General features: G+C 53.2%; 1 protein-coding gene across 1 annotated transcript in view; it reads left to right on the top strand.

Moving 5' to 3' along the window:
* The window catches only part of LOC139235690 (protein lifeguard 1), a 19,157-nt gene extending 5,609 nt beyond the window's left edge, over positions 1-13,548 (top strand). Inside the window, exons 2-6 of the mRNA XM_070866728.1 lie at positions 1,790-2,037; positions 3,897-4,097; positions 8,321-8,449; positions 10,655-10,798; positions 12,943-13,548. Of these exons, the coding sequence (XP_070722829.1) occupies positions 1,790-2,037; positions 3,897-4,097; positions 8,321-8,449; positions 10,655-10,798; positions 12,943-13,092 (872 nt within the window). The 3' untranslated portion in view covers positions 13,093-13,548. The remainder of the gene's footprint in view (positions 1-1,789; positions 2,038-3,896; positions 4,098-8,320; positions 8,450-10,654; positions 10,799-12,942) is intronic.
* Positions 13,549-13,832: the final 284 nt, after the last annotated feature.

Raw genomic sequence — 13,832 nt, 5'->3', positions numbered from 1 at the left:
GTCATAGGTGCTGTCTTTCAGAGGCGGCGTTAAGTCGAGGAACCCCACCTGCCCTCTTGGGTGAATGTGAAACATCCCCCGGCTGGTATTGCGAAGAAAAACAGGGCCGTTCTCCCCGCTGGCCCGGACCCAGGCTCTTAACCCACACCACTAAAAACAGGTTCTCTGGTCAGTCAGCTCATTGCTGTTTCTGGGATCTTGCTGTGTGCAAATTGGCTGGCCGTATCGCCACATTCCAAACAGTGGACTACGCTTCAGAAATGTACCTGTTTGGGTGCGAAGCTCTTTGGGGGCACCCTGAGGTTGAGAAAGGCAATGTATAAATGCCAATTCTTTCTTTTTGGGTTAAGAAGGGATACAAGACAGGACAGTTGTGTAAATTCACGACAGAGATCGTTAAATTTTTGGATATTAAGGGAATCGAGGGATATGGAGACAGTGCAGGAAAGTGGAGTTGAGGTCGAAGGTCAGCCATGATCATACTGAATGGTGGAGCAGGCTCGAGGGGCCGAATGGTCTCGTCCAGCTCCTATTTCTTAAGAAAGGCTTCTTTGCCCTCGATTCCTGTCTAATGAGGCTTTACAGAAAGACTCTGCCCCCCTCTCTCGCATCCCCCCCCCCTCTGTCAGCCCCCCTCTCTCCCTCTCGCCCCCCCTCTCCCTCCCTTTCCCTCTCACACCCCCTCTTGCCCCCCTCCTCTCTCGCCCCTTTCCTTGAGAGTCCAACCACCGCCTCTTGACATTCAACGGCATTACCATCGGCGAATCCCCCACCATCAACATCCTGGGGGTCACCATTGACCAGAAACTTAACTGGACCAGCCACATAAATACTACAGGAGCAGGTCAGAGGCTGGGTATTCTGCGAGTGTCTCACCTCCTGACTCCCCAAAGCCTTCCCACCATCTACAAGACACAAGTCAGGAGTGTGATGGAACACTCCCCATTTGCCTGGATGAGTTGCAGCTCCAACAACACTCGAGAAGCTCGACACCATCCAGGACAAAGCAGCCCCGCTCGATCGACACGCTACCCACCACCTTCAACACTCACTCCCTCCACCACCGGCGCACCGTGGCTGCCGTGTGCACCGTCTACAAGATGCACCGCGGCAACTCGCCAAGGCTTCTTCGGCAACACCTCCCAAACCCGTGACCTCTACCACCTAGAAGGACAAGGGCAGCAGGTCCATGGGAACACCACCTCCTCCACGTTCCCCTCCCAGTCACACACCATCCCTCGACTTGGGAATATATCGGCCGTTCCTCCATCGTCGCTGGGTCACAATCCTGGAACTCCCTCCCTAACAGCACTGTGGGAGCACCTTCACCGCACGGACTGCAGCGGTTCAAGAAGGGGGCTCACCACCACCTTCTCCAGGGATAACCAGAGATAGGCAATAAATGCTCAGAGTGGCCTCAACCGCGACGATCACATCCCGCGAACAAATAAATAAAAAAAAAGGAGCATGGCTCGGTTCAGATGCTTCCTTGCCCCTGCCCCAAAACCGACACTCGCATATGAAAACCGAGCCAGTTGGGTGAGGTTCTGGGTGAACATAAGAAACAGGAGCAGGAGTCGGCCATTCGGCCCCTCGAGCCTGCTCCGCCATTCAATACGATCGTGGCTGATCCGATCATGGACTCAGCTCCACTTCCCCGCCCGCTCCCCATAACCCGTCACTCCCTAATCGCTCAAAAATCTGTCTATCTCCACCTTAAATATATTCAACGGCCCAGCCTCCACAGCTCTCTGGGGCAGAGAATTCCACAGATTTACAACCCCCTGAGAGAAGAAATTCCTCCTCATTTCCCTTATTCTGAGACTATGCCCCCAGTTGTCGGTTCCCCCAGGAGGTCCACTACTGACCGTGTCCCAGTGGGGTGCCAGCAGAATATCAGATGAGAGTAGAACTAATTTGGATGAATTTGCTCCGTCCTCAGAAGACCTGGACCCGCCTCCAGCTTACGATGACGAACCAGAATTGTTCACTCACACCTTGGACGATAAGACCATCCGCCGCTACTTCATTAGAAAGGTACGCAAAAGGATCGCTAGTATGAGAAATTGAAGGCGTTGAAAAAGGCTGGCTGATGGTTGAAACACATATTTGCGGCAGTGTAGATGGAGCTTTACCCAGTATCTAACCCCGTGCTGTACCTGCCCTGGGAGTGTTTGATGGGACAGTGTAGAGGGAGCTTTACTCTGTATCTAACCCCCTGTACCTGCCCTGGGAGTGTTTGATGGGACAGTGTAGAGGGGGCTTTACTCTGTATCTAACCCGTGCTGTACCTGCCCTGGGAGTGTTTGATGGGACAGTGTAGAGGGAGCTTTACTCTGTATCTAACCTGTGCTGCACCTGCCTAGGGAGTGTTCGATGGGACAGTGTAGAGGGAGCTTTACTCTGTATCTAACCCCGTGCTGTACCTGCCCTGGAAGTGTTTGATGGGACAGTGTAGAGGGAGCTTTACTCTGTATCTAACCCCCTGTACCTGCCCTGGGAGTGTTTGATGGGACAGTGTAGAGGGAGCTTTACTCTGTATCTAACCCCGTGCTGTACCTGCCCTGGAAGTGTTTGATGGGACAGTGGAGAGGGAGCTTTACTCTGTATCTAACCCCGTGCTGTACCTGCCCTGGGAGTGTTTGATGGGACAGTGTAGAGGGAGCTTTACTCTGTATCTAACCCCCTGTACCTGCCCTGGGAGTGTTTGATGGGACAGTGTAGAGGGAGCTTTACTCTGTATCTAACCCCCTGTACCTGCCCTGGGAGTGTTTGATGGGACAGTGTAGAGGGGGCTTTACTCTGTATCTAACCCCGTGCTGTACCTGCCCTGGGAGTGTTTGATGGGACAGTGTTGAGGGAGCTTTACTCTGTATCTAACCCCCTGTACCTGCCCTGGGAGTGTTTGATGGGACAGTGTAGAGGGAGCTTTACTCTGTATCTAACCCCGTGCTGTACCTGCCCTGGAAGTGTTTGATGGGACAGTGTAGAGGGAGCTTTACTCTGTATCTAACCCCCTGTACCTGCCCTGGGAGTGTTTGATGGGACAGTGTAGAGGGAGCTTTACTCTGTATCTAACCCCGTGCTGTACCTGCCCTGGGAGTGTTTGATGGGACAGTGTAGAGGGAGCTTTACTCTGTATCTAACCCCGTGCTGTCCCTGCCCTGGGAGTGTGTGATGGGACAGTGTCGAGGGAGCTTTACTCTGTATCTAACCCCCTGTACCTGCCCTGGGAGTGTTTGATGGGACAGTGTAGAGGGAGCTTTACTCTGTATCTAACCCCCTGTACCTGCCCTGGGAGTGTTTGATGGGACAGTGTAGAGGGGGCTTTACTCTGTATCTAACCCCGTGCTGTACCTGCCCTGGGAGTGTTTGATGGGACAGTGTTGAGGGAGCTTTACTCTGTATCTAACCCCCTGTACCTGCCCTGGGAGTGTTTGATGGGACAGTGTAGAGGGAGCTTTACTCTGTATCTAACCCCGTGCTGTACCTGCCCTGGAAGTGTTTGATGGGACAGTGTAGAGGGAGCTTTACTCTGTATCTAACCCCCTGTACCTGCCCTGGGAGTGTTTGATGGGACAGTGTAGAGGGAGCTTTACTCTGTATCTAACCCCGTGCTGTACCTGCCCTGGGAGTGTTTGATGGGACAGTGTTGAGGGAGCTTTACTCTGTATCTAACCCCCTGTACCTGCCCTGGGAGTGTTTGATGGGACAGTGTAGAGGGGGCTTTACTCTGTATCTAACCCCGTGCTGTACCTGCCCTGGGAGTGTTTGATGGGACAGTGTAGAGGGGGCTTTACTCTGTATCTAACCCCGTGCTGTACCTGCCCTGGGGGTGTTTGATGGGACAGTGGTTGTACAGTTTCACACCCTGCTGACTGCTTCTGGCTCGCCAGGTCTTCGTGATCCTCGGGATGCAGCTGCTGGTCACCTTTGGCCTGGTCTGTGTCTTCACCTTCTCCACGGAAGTCAAGTTCTACGTCCAGAAGACACCATCGCTTTACTACTCGTCCTTCGGCATCTTCCTCTTCTTCCTGATCGTGCTCACCTGCTGCGGAGACTTTCGACGGAGGTTCCCGTGGAACTTAATCTGCCTGGTGAGCAGCAGCATTACCGCATCAGCCCGCAGAGACTTTCGCCTCATCCCTTCCCCTCGTCACCGCCAGACTCGACTATTCCACGCTCCCTTGGCCCACCCTCTGTGAATTACAGCTCATCTAAATCGTTTGCTGCCTGTATCTTAACTTGCATCAAGTCATAAGAACATAAGAAATAGGAGCAGGAGTCGGCCATACAGCCCCTTGAGCCTGCTCCGCCATTTAATACAATCATAGCTGATCCGATCATGGACTCAGCTCCACTTCCCTGCCCGCTCCCCTTATTCCCTTATCGGTTAAGAAACTGTCTATCTCTGTCTTAAATATATTCTATGACCCAGCCTCCACAGCTCTCTGAGGCAGCGAATTCCGCAGATTTACAACCCTCAGAGAAGAAATTCCTCCTCATCTCAGTTTTAAATGGGCGGCCCCTTATTCTAAGACCATGCCCCCTAGTTCTAGTCTCCCCCATCAGTGGGAACATCCTCTCTGCATCCACCTTGTCGAGCCCCCCTCATAATCTTATACGTTTCGATAAGATCACCTCTCATTCTTCTGAATTCCAATGAGTAGAGGCCCAACCTGCTCAACCTTTCCTCATAAGTCAACCCCCCTCATCCCCGGAATCAACCGAGTGAACCTTCTCTGAACTGCCTCCAAAGCAAGCATGTCCTTTCGTAAATATGGAAACCAAAACTGCACGCAGTACTCCGGGTGTGGCCTCACCAATACCCTGTATCGCTGTAACAAGACTTCCCTGCTTTTATACTCCATAGTCCCGCTCACCCAACCTCCTCCTCGCGCCCCCCCCCCCCCCACACACTGTGCTCGCTGACCTACATTGGCTACCGGCACGGGCAACGCCTTGATTTTTAAATCCTCACATTCAAATCCCTCCATGCCCTCGTCCCGTCCTTATCTCTGTAACGTCTTCCAGCTCCACAACCCTCTGAGCTCCTTGCGTTCCTCCAATTCTGCTGGTCTCTTGCACAGCTCATATTTTAATCACTCAACCGTTGCAGGCCGCGCCTTCAGTTGCCGAGGCCCCAAGCTGTCGAACTCCCTGCCTGAATATCCCCGCCTCTCTCCCCTCTTTTCGGACGTTGCTTGAAACCTACCTCTTTGACCAAACTTTTAGTCACCTGCCCCATTATCTCCTTATTTTGCTCGATGTCAGATGATCGATCCTGTGAAGCACCTTGGGACATTTTAGAACGTTATATAAATGCAAGCGGTTGTTGCGTTGGGCAGAACAGACTGACTTCTCACTGTCCGAGAGGTGGAGAGGTTTCGGGAGGGAATTCCAGAGCTTGGTGCCTAAACAGCTGCAGGCACAGTCATCAATAGAGGAAAAGGCTTGCATTTATATAGCGCCTTTCACGACCACCGGACGTCTCAAAGCGCTTTACAGCCGATGAAGTACTTTTGGAGTGTAGTCACTGTTGTACTGTGGGAAACACGACAGCCAATTTGCGCACAGCAAGCTCCCACAAACTGCAGTGTGACAATGACCAAATAATGTTTTTGTTCCGTTGATTGAGGGATAAATATTGGCCCCGGGATTAACTCCTCCTGCTCTTCTTCGAAATAGTGGGCGCGGGATCTTTTACATCCACCTGAGAGAGCAGTCGGGGGGCCTCTGTTTCATGTCTCATCCCGAAAGACGGCACCTCCGACAGTGCGGCGCTCCCTAGAACGTCAGCCTAGATTTTTTTTTGTGCTCGGGTCTCTGGGGTGGGACTTGAACCCACAACCTTCTGACGGAGAGGCGAGAGTGCGACCCACTGAGCCACGGCTGACACTCAAAGCGGGGTCGGACAAGAGGCCGGAACTGGATATGCATTTGGAAAAGGATAGAAATTTTGCAGCGCTGTAGGGAAAGAGCAGGGGGGGTGGAATGGGACTAATTGAATAGCTGTTTCTTGGCCACCACGGACACGAGTGGCCGAATGGCCTCCACAGAATATGATTCCAAACGCTATGACTTGGTAAAAGTGACTGCCATAGATTAGTGAAGGTCCAGAGGAAGAGAACCTGCCTACCTTACCCAATCTGGGCCTATATGTGACTCCAGTCCTGCACTAAACGCAGGAAAACGTTGACTCTGAGCCACAGGAAGAGCGATTAGGACAGGTAGACAGGGCGAGATGTCTACCTGTCCTAGACAGGGCTTGTATGCGGCCTACACGCCAGCATGGAGCAGATGGGCCCAATGGCCTGTTCCTGTGATGTCCATTCAATGTCGACTCCTCTTCGGAGTCGAGGAAGACTTGCTTCCACAGAAAGTGAGTTCTCGGGTGACTGAACGGTCCAATACGAGAACCACAGTCCCTGCCACAGGTGGGACAGACAGTGGTTGAGGGAAGGGGTGGGTGGGGAGTCTGGTTTGCCGCACGCTGCCTGCGCTTGGCTTCCGCATGCACTCGGTGACGAGACTCGAGGTGCTCAGCGCCCTCCTGGATGCACTTCCTCCACTGAGGGCGGACTGGTCTTTGGCCAGGGACTCCCAGGTGTTGGTGGGGATGTTGCATTTTATCAAGGGAGGCTTTGAGGGGTGACGTTAAAACGTTTCCTCTGCCCACCTCGGGCTCACTTGCCGTGAAGGAGTTCCGAGTGGAGCGCTTGCTTTGGGAGTCTAGTATCAGGCACGCGGACAATGTGGCCCCGCCCAACGGAGCTGGTCAAGCGTAGTCAATGCTGCGATGCCGAGGATGTAAATAATAGTAGTTCCTCTCTCCTATGGAGAGCCACAAACGCAGAGCAGTCATCTCCCTCTCTCGTGTGCCAACGATCCCGTCTCTCGGTTTTGGGAGGGGAGTTATGACGGGGGAAAGGGTTAAAATCATAGAAATTTACAGCGAGAAGGCGGCCATTCGGCCCATCGTGTCCGCGCTGACCGACCAAGAGCTATCCAGCTTAATCCCACTTTCCAACTCTCGGTCCGTAGCCCTATAGATTACGGCACTTCAGGTGCACATCCAAGTACTTTTTAAATGTGGTGAAGGTTTCTGCCTCTACCCCCCTTTCAGGCCGTGAGTTCCGCCCCAGACCCCCACCGCCCTCTGGGTGAAGACATTTTCCCTCAAATCCCCCCCCCCCCTCAATTACTTTAAATCTATGCCCCCTGGTTGTTGACCCCTCTGCCAAGGGAAATAGGTCCTTCCTATCCACACCTCAATCAGGTATCCCCTCAGCCTCCTCTGTTCCAAAGAAAACAACCCCAGCCTATCCAATCTTTCCTCATCGCTAAAATTCTCCAGTCCAGGTAACATCCTCGTAAATCTCCTCTGTCCCCTCTCCAGTGCAATCACATCCTTCCTGTAATGTGGTGACCAGAACTGCACGCAGTACTCCAGCTGTGGCCTAACTAGTGCTTTATACAGTTCAAGCATAACCTCCCTGCTCTTGTATTCTATGCCTCGGCTAATAAAGACAAGTATTCCGTATGCCTTCTTAACCACCTTATCCACCTGGCCTGCTACCTTCAGGGATCTGTGGACCTGCACTCCAAGGTCCCTTTGTTCCTCTATACTTCTCCGTGTCCTACCATTTAATGTGTATTCCCTCGCCTTGTTAGCCCCTCCCCAAATGCATTACCTCACACTTCTCCAGATTGAATTCCATTTGCCACTGTTCTGCCCACCTGACCCGTCCATTGATATCTTCCTGCAGTCCACAGCTTTCTTCTTCATTATCAACCGCACGGCCTATTTTAGTATCATCTGCAAACTTCTTAATCATACTCCCTACATTGAAGTCTAAATCATTGATATATACCACAAAAAGCAAGGGAACCCAGCACTGAGCCCTGCGGAACCCCACTGGAAACATCCTTCCAGTCACAAAAACACCCATCAACCATGACCCTCTGCTTCCTGCCAATTTTGGATCCAACTTGCCACTTTGCCCTGGATCCCATGGGTTTTTACTTTCGGGACCTGCCTGCCATGTGGGACCTGATCAAAAGCTTTGCTAAAAATCCATGTACACTACATCGTACACACTGCCCTCATCGACCCTCCTGGTTACCGCCTCGAAAAATTCAAATCAAGTTAGTCAGACGCGACCTTCCCTTGACAGAGGGTTGCCTGGTGACTCGAGCAGTTGGCACGGGCAACAGGCAAGAACCACCATTGCCATTGAGCGGTCCATCGCCGGGGCACGCGAGCCAGCCGTCGAGAGCCTCCACTAATCTCCGCTACCTTCTTCCCCTCCGCCCACAGGCCGTACTGACGCTCAGCCTCTCCTACATGGTCGGGATGACAGCCTCCTTCTTCGAGACCTCCTCGGTCATGATCGCTCTGGGGAGCACTGTGGCCGTCTGCTTCGCCATCATTCTCTTCGCCAGCCAGGTAAGCGTCTCTCCCGCCCCACCCTGAGAGAGCTCGCACAGGGGAATTGGGGTGGGGGGGGGGAGGGTCACACTGGGAAGGGGCGTTCATTGCTGTGGTGCAATTTCCTCCCACCGGGGTGGGGAGTCGTATTCTGTCCTGTTGGCTAGAGTTGTTGCTGCCCCTCCTCTGGTGTTGTCGAAACCCGAGTGTTTCGGGGAGGTTGTCCGCGAGGGGAGAGGTGAAAACCAGTCAGAGAATGCTTCGCACCATCAGGTAACAAACAACTTGACACTCATCCCCCATTCAGGGCAATGACTATTGTCGGTCTCTCTCTCTCTCCGGGAGATTGTAATGTATGCACCCGTGAGCATCGGGGACTTGGCCTGGAGGGTGTTGCACGGAGCAGACCCGTGCAATCGGTTTTTAAGTCGGTTCACGGGCTCCCGGGCCGCCTGCAATTTCTGCGGTCTGGAAGGGTCCGTGTTCCACGTGTATGTCGAGTGTGTGAGGTTGCAGCTCCCTCTTGCATTATTTGAAGGGGCTGCTCCTCAAATTCTGGTTGCACTCTGTCCCCCGCTCCTGATCTTTGGGCACCCTGTGCGGAGGGGAGTGGGCAGATCAGAGGGCCTCCTCCTGGGCCTGGCCAAGGGGGCCATCAGCCGGTCCAGGCAGCGGGCGGTCGAGGGGGTCGTTCAGCCCGGCTCTCTTCCGCGGTTACATCCGAGCCAGGGTGTCCCTGGAGATGGAACACACGGTGTCCACCGGTACGCTCACGGCCTTCCGCCAGAGGTGGGCGCCGGAGGGACTGGAGTGCATCATCACCCCCGGCAACCCAATTTTAATTTGATCCAATAATGCAAAAAGTTTAATTGGTTTAATTTGTCGGTTTAAGTATCCCTTTTAAGGGGGGCACTTGGATTAAGAGTTTTCACAAAAATAGTTGTGGAGCTGTTGAGGTGGGAGTGGCTTAGCCAGTCACGTGATGTTCACAAGACCCAATAAAACCCCAGCCAGTCGGGTTCGGAGGATCCACGATGAGGCAGGTGGTTGTAAGCCTGGTGGAGGAACTAGTAATAAACCTTTGCTAATAAACCAACTAGTTCTTAATAGCAATGTGTTGCTATGAGTTCTTAAGCAAAGAACCCATGAAACAAATACATCACAGAAAAGTTCTCCATTGAGGAAAATGCCTGCTCTCAGAGGGATGTCACACTTAAGGCAATGGATGTTCTCTGTCACTCTCCCTCTGGGAGATGTCCTATATTGGGGGATTGACTGCTCTGTCACTCCCCCTCTGGGAGATGTCCTACAGTGGGGGATTGACTGCTCTCTGTCACTCTCTCTCTGGGAGTTCTCTCCCATGAAGGGGAATGGTTGCCGTCGGTCACCAGCTCCCTGGATGATGTCCTATGTTGGAGGTAATGCCTGCTCTCCATCTCTCTCTCTCTCTCTCTCTGGGAGATGTTGCCCCATTGAGCAAAACCATTGCTACCGTCACTTCCCTCAAAGTGTACAGTTCTGGTCTCCGTATTTAAGGAAAGATCTACTTGCATTGGAGGCAGTTCAGAGAAGGTTCACGAGGTTGGTTCCGGAGATGAAAGAATTGACTTATGAAGAAAGATTGAGCCTGTACTGATTGGAGTTTAGAAGATGGAGAGGTGATCTTACTGAAACATTATAAGATTCTGAGGGTAGATGCTGAGAGAATGTTTCCCCTCGTGGGGGAATCTAGAACTAGGGGGCATAGTTTCAGAATAAGGGGTCGCCCATTTAAAACGGAAACGAGGAGGAATTTTTTCTCTAAGGGTCATGAACCTTTGGAATTTTCTATCCCAGAGAGCTGTGGAGGCTGGGTCATTGAATATATTTAAGACAGATTTTTGAGTGACAAGGGAGTAAAGGGTTATGGGGAGCGGGCGGGGAAGTGGACCCGAGTCCATGATCGGATCAGCCATGATTTTATTGAATGGCGGAGCAGGCTCAAGGGGCCGACTCCTGCTCCTAGTTCTGTTCTCTCTGGGAGATGTTCTCCATTGAGGGGAACGACTGCTCTCGGTCACTCTCTGGGGCTCGTCCTCCATCGAGGATTTAGTTGCTGCCGGTCAGTCGCTTTTCTCGCGGGTGGTTGGAGCGTGCGTGCCCAAGAGGGGATTGTACATCTCTCGTACCGATCGTTTGTCTCCCTTGCCTCATCATTCTCTCTCTCTCTCTCCCACCCTCCAGACCCGGTTTGACTTCACCTACTGCTATGGCTTCCTCCTCGTCTTCTCCATCGTGCTGCTCATGTTCGGATTCTTCTGCATCTTCTTCTACAACCAGATCATGCAAATTGTCTACGGTTCCCTGGGAGCGCTGCTCTTCTCCATCGTAAGTACAAACCCCCGCTCCCTCCCCCAACCTGCTCTTGCTGCCCCCATTCATGTTTCTCTGCTGACGGGCCGATGAATTTTGAGCCTCAAGACGAGCCCGGTGCCCTGCGCAGGATGGTACTGAGTAGCACAAGAGCAGGCAAATCCCAAGGTTCAACCCCGGCTAGTTGGGGGGGGGGGGGGGGGGGGGGGCAGGTGGTGGGTGAGTCGCAGTCAGTATCCTGGGTTGGGGACGAGGGGGGAAAATCAGCAAGCCCCTGATCACAATCTCGTGACTGCTGCTGGGAAGTGAGGTGGTCGGGTGATGACCAGATTGGAGCAAGGGTAAGATACAGAGGAAAGCTCCCTCTACACTGTCCCATCAAACACTCCCAGGGCAGGTACAGGGGATTAGATACAGAGTAAAGCTCCCTCTACACTGTCCCATCAAACACTCCCAGGGCAGGTACAGCACGAGGTTAGATACAGAGGAAAGCTCCCTCTACACTGTCCCATCAAACACTCCCAGGGCAGGTACAGCACGAGGTTAGATACAGAGGAAAGCTCCCTCTACACTGTCCCATCAAACACTCCCAGGGCAGGTACAGGGGGTAAGATACAGAGGAAGCTCCCTCCACACTGTCCCATCAAACACTCCCAGGGCAGGTACAGGGGGTTAGATACAGAGTAAAGCTCCCTCTACACTGTCCCATCAAACACTCCCAGGGCAGGTACAGGGGGTTAGATACAGAGTAAAGCTCCCTCTACACTGTCCCATCAAACACTCCCAGGGCAGGTACAGGGGGTTAGATACAGAGTAAAGCTCCCTCTACACTGTCCCATCAAACACTCCCAGGGCAGGTACAGCACGGGGTTAGATACAGAGTAAAGCTCCCTCCACACTGTCCCATCAAACACTCCCAGGGCAGGTACAGCACGGGGTTAGATACAGAGTAAAGCTCCCTCTACACTGTCCCATCAAACACTCCCAGGGCAGGTACAGGGGGTTAGATACAGAGTAAAGCTCCCTCCACACTGTCCCATCAAACACTCCCAGGGCAGGTACAGGGGGTTAGATACAGAGTAAAGCTCCCTCTACACTGTCCCATCAAACACTCCCAGGGCAGGTACAGGGGGTTAGATACAGAGTAAAGCTCCCTCTACACTGTCCCATCAAACACTCCCAGGGCAGGTACAGGGGGTTAGATACAGAGTAAAGCTCCCTCCACACTGTCCCATCAAACACTCCCAGGGCAGGTACAGGGGGTTAGATACAGAGTAAAGCTCCCTCCACACTGTCCCATCAAACACTCCCAGGGCAGGTACAGGGGGGTTAGATACAGAGTAAAGCTCCCTCTACACTGTCCCATCAAACACTCCCAGGGCAGCTACAGCACGGGGTTAGATACAGAGTAAAGCTCCCTCTACACTGTCCCATCAAACACTCCCAGGGCAGGTACAGCACGGGGTTAGATACAGAGTAAAGCTCCCTCCACACTGTCCCCATCACACACTCCCAGGGCAGGTACAGCACGGGGTTAGATACAGAGTAAAGCTCCCTCCACACTGTCCCATCAAACACTCCCAGGGCAGGTACAGGGGGTTAGATACAGAGTAAAGCTCCCTCCACACTGTCCCATCAAACACTCCCAGGGCAGGTACAGGGCGTTAGATACAGAATAAAGCTCCCTCCACACTGTCCCATCAAACACTCCCAGGGCAGGTACAGGGGGTTAGATACAGAGTAAAGCCCCCTCTACACTGTCCCATCAAACACTCCCAGGGCAGGTACAGGGGGTTAGATACAGAGTAAAGCCCCCTCTACACTGTCCCATCAAACACTCCCAGGGCAGGTACAGGGGGTTAGATACAGAGTAAAGCTCCCTCTACACTGTCCCATCAAACACTCCCAGGGCAGGTACAGGGGGTTAGATACAGAGTAAAGCTCCCTCTACACTGTCCCATCAAACACTCCCAGGGCAGGTACAGCACGGGTTTAGATAGAGTAAAGCAGACCCACTGCCTCACCCAGTCCCTCATCATAGGCCTTCGTTCCCCACCCCCCCCATATCGGGGCTTGTTTGGTTACCACTGGCCTAACCCCAGTCCCTGCTCATTGCAGACCTGCCCTGATGTTTTCTCCGTGTCTTTCCCGTCTTCTAGTTCTTGGCCGCCGACATCCAGCTGATCCTGGGCAGACACAGCGTCAGCCTGACTCCCGAGGAGTACGTCTTCGGCGCGCTGATCATCTACCTGGACGTAATCAACATCTTCTTGTACCTTCTGATGATCATCGGAGTTGGCCGTCGTTAGTCGAGGGTCAGGGACCGGAGTGGGTGGGGGGGGGTGCGGAATTGTATTGCCGTGCGGCGTTGTGGCCACTCGAACCTCGGAGCCGCAGGCCATTTCGCCGCCTCGAGCCTGTTCCGCCATTCAGTGAGATCCGGGGCTGACCCGTGTCTCAACTGTGGCCACGTTCTATCAAACTTCCTCCACTAGTGCAACTCGAGTCTCGGCTGACGGGCAGACGACGGCATTCTTATGTCGCTCGCCGTTTCTCACTAACCAGCGACGGAAAACCCTTCCCCGCTCGGAGTCCCTTTCTCGGCTCCATTTTTATTCCCCGGTTTTTGATCAACTTTCTCGCCTCCCCCTCCTCGGGTGTTGGGGATTCCTGTTGACGCTCTTCGCTTATACCGTTACAACTTCTGCCGCAGTCCTCCCCCCCCTCTCAATCGCGTTATTAATAAAGTATTTTGTATAACCTAATGAAGGTGAGAGAAGTATTTTTTCAAAAGTTCGGGGGGGGGGGGGGGGCCTGCTGCTGGGGTACGATGTGCCAGACACCCCCTTGGGTACCTCAGGTCACCTGTCCACCCGACAGCGAGTGTGGGCAGGTTGTTCCGCACCACAACCCACAGCCCTCCATCTGTCCTCACTCCATGCCCACACTCTCACTCAGTCTCATTCTCCAGCAACGCAGGCAACACCGATTGGACGGCACGCACTCTCTCCTCTCACACCGATTGGACGGCACGCACTCTCTCCTCTCA

This window comes from Pristiophorus japonicus, chromosome 23 (assembly GCF_044704955.1).
Source record: "Pristiophorus japonicus isolate sPriJap1 chromosome 23, sPriJap1.hap1, whole genome shotgun sequence".
Lineage (NCBI taxonomy): Eukaryota > Metazoa > Chordata > Chondrichthyes > Pristiophoridae > Pristiophorus > Pristiophorus japonicus.
The sequence above is the reverse complement of the archived record's forward strand: the minus strand, read 5'-3'. Positions and strand labels throughout refer to the sequence as shown.